The 6000-nt window shown below is 39.4% G+C and overlaps 1 protein-coding gene across 15 annotated transcripts in view; it reads right to left on the bottom strand.

Moving 5' to 3' along the window:
• Positions 1–3312: 3312 nt before the first annotated feature.
• Positions 3313–6000, bottom strand: part of IPO11 (importin 11) — an 81612-nt gene continuing 78924 nt past the window's right edge. For all 15 annotated transcript variants that reach the window (XM_085566966.1, XM_085566965.1, XM_085566962.1 and 12 more), the window contains one exon: positions 3313–3625. In XM_085566966.1, coding sequence (XP_085423092.1) covers positions 3461–3625 — 165 coding nt within the window. In that variant the 3' untranslated portion in view covers positions 3313–3460. The remainder of the gene's footprint in view (positions 3626–6000) is intronic.

The raw sequence follows: 6000 nt of genomic DNA, 5'->3' as shown, positions 1-6000 counted from the left end.
TGAACTGCAATTTAGGAGCATTACTAGAGTTTGGAATTGAATAAAAATAAGGAAAAAAAGTCAAGCATACTAAACAGTATTGAATATTAACTGCAAACTTGTATCTGTGTTAATATGATGTAAAGAAGTGATTTTATCATTGCTGAATCATCAGAGAAAAGACCGGATCTGTTACAATTGTAGCTATGAGCTGTGATTCTGCTCAGGATCAGGAGTGCCTTCACTCCAGATACCCTGGCAGAACATGTCTGAACACCTGACTTTCCCTCTGGCAAATCCTCTGAGGCTTACAATCATCAAATCATAGAATGGTTTGCATTGGAAGGGACCTTAAAACCATATAGTTCCAATCCCTCTGCCATGGGTTGACACATTCTACTAGACCAGGGTGCTCGAAGTCCCATCTAAAATAGTCTCAGTAATTTAGGGAAAACACACTAGAAAAAGCGAGTTATTTATGTATAAGAAGATCTTGAGGAGAAAGAAGTAGACACAAATGACCTGCATGGTATGTTCTTCTCTGGAATTGTGGAACCCCCTCTCAGTGAAGGCACAGTGGGCAGAACACCCACTGCCCATCTGCCAGCTATGCTGCCAGCAGCTGCTTCCCTGGCAAGGAGCGGAGCTCTCTCCAGCAGCCTTGCCCACCAAGGGCTGCTGGGACTGGCACCCTGCACTGCCTCTGCACCTCCTGGGACACCACCCATGGCCGAGGTCTCAAACACACAGCCTGACTCTGGCACTTGGTTACAAATGATGCCAAATCCTCCACCACTTCACTGCAGAGAGAGGGTGGGAGTCCATGGCCTCACTGCTGGCAAGGCAAAGAGCACTCCGAGAACACAAGACCATGCCCACAGGCTATATAACCTGGAAACATCCTTGGAAGTTATTCCAGTTGTATTTTTCATGAGACAAATACCTCAACTATTAAATTATATAAATTATAACTTGGATAAATTTAATTTCTAAAGCTGAAAAAGATTTAACAGATTGCAAAGACAGCACATGAGTTATTAACACTTCAGTTAGGTGAGGGGCCTAAAATGGTCATCATTGATACACCAAAGCTAACGTTTTGAAGATGGAAGCAGCAGAATTAATCCTCTCATTTAACTCTTACCAGAAACAGGACACTTTTCTTCACCTTAATAATTGCCTTTTCTGAAAAGTAAACTGATAGCATTTTTAAGTATTCAGGGTGCTGCAGCGGGAAAAAAAAAAAGAAAACCAAGTTAAATTACTTTTGTCTTGAAAATCAAAGCCTAGAAAACAAGAGAACCCAAAATGCTTCCTCACTGTATTTTACTGCTTTGGTGTCAGTCTAATTGCTATATTTGGTTTCTACTCTTTCACTAGAGACCAAACTTAAAAATCTCACCATCAAATTCAAAAAGGGCTATAGCTTGCTGCGGTCCTAATCCACATTCTTCCAGTGAAAATTTAACCCTATGTGTAAGGGTTTAATATATAATGATAATATGTAATAATTTTTATGCTTTTTCAAGCTGAAATTTCTCCCCTTTCAGTACCAGATTGTTGCTGGTTGCAGATGGGAACTTGGTTTGGCATTGTGCTCATTGACAATGCCTGTCATATAAACAGTTATGATAATGATTATCATTTTCAGTTATAGTTCAAGTCTCAGAGAAAAATCTTCCAAGATCACAAGCCAAACACCTAGTAACAAATTTAACTTGTTCCCTAATGCATATGAAAATGAACACATGCAGTTATACAGAGACATTAGTCAGAAAGTTAATCACAACTTCTTGTGCTGTTATTAGCTGAAAGTACATCCATCATTCTTGACAGGGTCTTAGCCACCATCATGCATTAACATGAACTGCAGTTAACACTCTGCCACGTGAGGTAATGGGGGTGGAGCTGCTCTGAGAATGATGCAGGCAGGTCTGCCTCAGCCACGATGACAGACCTGACATGTGAGACACTGCACGGGGAACTGGGTGGCTTGGCCACACAGCACAGAGCAGCCTTTAGACCAGGGCTGGACTAGAGCAGGTGGGACCTGCCTCCCTCTGAAACTTCAGGGAGTGCTATTTGGCACTGCACAAGGGATTCTGCAGAACAGTGGAAGGGGAGTACTGCTTGCAGGATGTGTTTCTGTACACCAGGCAGTCATGCCAGGTGGGGTCAAAGGTGACCAGATCTGCACAGATTTTATACTGAGCTAAAAGCTTAGTGTCTGCAGATTAATTGTGCAACAAATCCAAACTTAGTCAAAAGCCACCAGGTTCTGCTAATTGTGGTTCACAACTGAATGGGACCATCAGCACACTGAGTCTCCTTGCAAATACCAAATGTAACCAGATAAGCCTCTTAATTATGAGATTATGATGGTGGATGACTGAGGAAATGACATATACGTAACATACAAAGACTAGCAATTCTCCTGGCAATCCTCCCTATGCCAAGGTAAAATGCAGGAAACAATGTGCTGAGTTCTCACACAACTTCTCCTGACAGATGCTGGCAGCAGGGGACAGGGGAGGTTTCGTATTCAGAGCTGTGAGAGCCCCAATAGTCACTAATGCCAAAGAAGGAGAGAAAGACGAGCCTTCCTCTACAAACAGAGGGAAGGTTTCAAAAAAGATTACTCCCCCAAAGTTCAGTAAAAAATACTCATATTTTTAAAAGCATCTGGTTATCTGTTAAGATTGTCAAAAGCTTGTAGGTGTCTTTAAACAGCTAATCCTCTCTGGAAAAAAAAAATGCCTGATTTAATAGCTGAATCATCCCTTAGTAAGGCAAAGTTAATTTCAGCTTTGAAGGTGGAAAATACTTAAAAGGAAAAATCTGAAAATGGAGATCAGCATTTTCTTCCCTGTTGCAGCCGGAATTGCCACTTCCACCTGCCAGGTACATAAAACAAAGGCATATAGAAAGGAGGAGCTTTACCCTGCAGGTAACTAATAAATAATTGAAAGTAAACGCCTTGTTTTAGAACAGGAATATTTCTATTACAGTCTTACAGCTTTCCTACATCCTTCTGTTTGTAAGGTTGAACATACAGTCTAAAAAGAGCAATAGAAAGGGAGAAAGTTACAGATCTGCAGTATTAAAAGAAGCAACTCCTGATACTGAATTATAGTGCTGAATTAACAAATTCGTCCCTTTAACATACATTAGTAAGTTCCCTCAAACATCTGACTTTATGACATACCTTAGTGAACCAAAAAATAGTACTACATAGGGCAGCATATACTGTGTTAGGAATCATGGAAATGTTAGCTTAATGATAGAAGCCTTAATTAACCTTTTATCATTAAAAAAAAAATCAAAAGAGCGTAGTTTAGGAGCAACAGCAGAAACTTTTTTTATTATTTAATCACAAGTTATTTTCATCTTTCATTAGACTCATCCATACAAGACTGAAGGCTAGAGTTTTTTCATATTTTTGAAATACAAATTTTACATAGAAAATATTTTTTCTGCTTATTTAGAAGCCTTGTAAAAATTCTTGTAGCTGGGCAACTATTTCTGTATCCACGGTTTCCATAAGGGCATGAAAACCTTGCTCTCCCAGTAATTCCTGCTGTGCCTTTAACTTCTCATAGATGAACTGCTGCAGTGACACAGTGTGTACTGGGTCCTTCAGTGCAAGCTGTGGAAAACATGTAAAATAAAAATATGTAACAATGCAAAAAAAAAAAAAGCTATGACTTACACATTTTGATTATAACCTCAGCTCAAGAAAGAAATCTACTTTTATTTTCCTTGTACTTACTTGAGAAACAAGAGGAAACGCTTGTGCAAAACAAAGATCAAATTAATTATTAAGGCAGATAATCAGTTTTAAACCATTTGAAACTGTCAAATCATGAGTCTTACACTTTGCTCTGAAGTTTAATGCTTCTACAAGATAAAATAATTTCAAAGCTACTTTATTAGTTACTGCTGAACAAGGTTCCTGTAACACTTAAAAATCAGATCAGATCTTACCAAGGATTTTATAGTGATGGCATGCACTATGGTCAGTTTTATTTTATTAGTAAGAAAACAAAACACTGAAAAAGTCAAACTTGTTTAGACTAAACAACAAACAAAATAAACTGTCCATATGTATAAAGAATAGCCACACTTCAGTACTGATAAGTACTACAGACCTCATAAATCCTGCTGGATTATACAATTTTATTTTGGGCAGGGAAGGACAGGATATTTGTCACTATTTTCCCATATTAGCTGCCTTTTAATAGCAAAAACAGGTAGAAAAAGAAGAGGCTACACTGACAGAGGATGTGTTGCTAATTTTAGTGTCAGCAGACACATGGGAAGGCTCAGGACATTGACAGTTATGCCACATTTGTACCCAGTCTACCAGGCTGGAGGAAAGGGGATGGGAGATGGGGACACCTGGTGCTTGCTGTATTATAAAGAAGTAGGATGTTGAAATCAATGGCAGTTAATGGAGACATGTCATCTGTTCATCTTAGTGTCAAACCCAAACAACACTGTCTATGCTGTTTCAAGGTAAGACTTGAAAATGTTATTACCTATTATTGCCATTATACTCTTTAGAAGTGGGAAGAAATTGAAGTAACAATTTGGTACTCTGTAGGAGCTTTTTTTCTTTCAGTAAATGTAATTTGAATCTGTAGAATGTAATAGAGTTTTCTAACAAAATTTATGAATCATAACTACTCTAATCAATATTTCCTGAAGTAGTGGCATTTTTTTCCTGCCTTGACAAACAAAGAATCTACCAGTTTCTGAATTATTTGCATTCACCTAAAACTGTAAAATTTGGGACATAAAATGAATTTATAGTTAGTTTCTGTAAGTTCATAGCTCTGAAAATCATGTATAAAATTACTCTAGGGAATTTTGCACGGAAAAACAGGTATTTAAATACGAGTGATCATCCTCGTGACCCTGACCAAAGCCATTCAATCATACTCTCCACAATTAGGACAGGAGAGAAAATATAATGAAAGGCTTATGGGCTGAGGTAACATCAGGAAGTGATCAGGTAAGATCACTCACCAATTTCTCACGTGTGCAAAACAGATATAACTCAGAAAAATTATTTTACCACCAACCAGATCAGGGTAGGGTAGTAAGAAACAAAACAATCTTAAAACACCTTCCTTCCTCCTGGGCTCAACTTTAACCCTAAATTCTCTACTTCCTCTGGAGCATCTTGAGGGACAAGGGAACGGAGATTGCAGTCATTTTATCACATGTTGTCTGTGGTGCTTCTTCCTCCTCACACTCTCACCCTGCTCCATCATGGGGTCCCACCCACAGGAGACTCCATGAACTTCTCCCACAAGTGCATCCATCAGCTGCAGTCCTTCACTAACACATCCAGTGTGGATCCCTTTTTTTCCATATGACACAGTCCTTCAGGAATAGGTTGTTCCCGTGTGGGCTCCTCTCCCCATATGGCCACAGGTGACAGGAGCCAATTCCAGTGTGGGCTTCCCATAGGGTCAGACTTCTTCAGCCATCCACCTGCTCCAACACAGGCTGTAGGTGGATCTCTGCTCCACCACTGACCCATGGGCTGCACTGGGGGCTGCGGGGGCACCTCAGCTCTGGCACCTGAAGCTCCTTCTCCCCTTCCTTTCTCACTGACCTCAGTGTCTGCAGATTTGTTGCTCTCACATATCTCACTGCTCCCTGTCTGCCTCACCATTCAAAGCAGTAGCACTTGAAGCCAGTGGAGACTTCTGTAGTATGCTTAATGCTTGCTGCTAGAAGCATCATCTACCATCTGTAAGTAAAGGCGACTTAAGAGTCTTCTGACTTAATTAAGGAGTTAATACAGTAATTTGTTTTCATTCAGACAGTCACATCAAAAGAATTTCAAGTAAATTAAGGATCTTCCTACAACAACAAGTTGATTTTCTTTTGCTCTACTTATTTAGAACTTGTATTCAGAACTAACAAAACAAATGAAATAGTTTGATATAATGAGTTTGTCAACAATATTTGACAGACAGCTGCAGTCTTCACTGACTTAAACAAACAAAA

The sequence above is a fragment of the Lonchura striata genome, chromosome Z (assembly GCF_050655825.1).
Source record: "Lonchura striata isolate lonStrDom1 chromosome Z, ASM5065582v1, whole genome shotgun sequence".
NCBI classification, from domain to species: Eukaryota; Metazoa; Chordata; class Aves; order Passeriformes; family Estrildidae; genus Lonchura; species Lonchura striata.
This window is presented reverse-complemented; position numbering and strand designations above follow the sequence as displayed.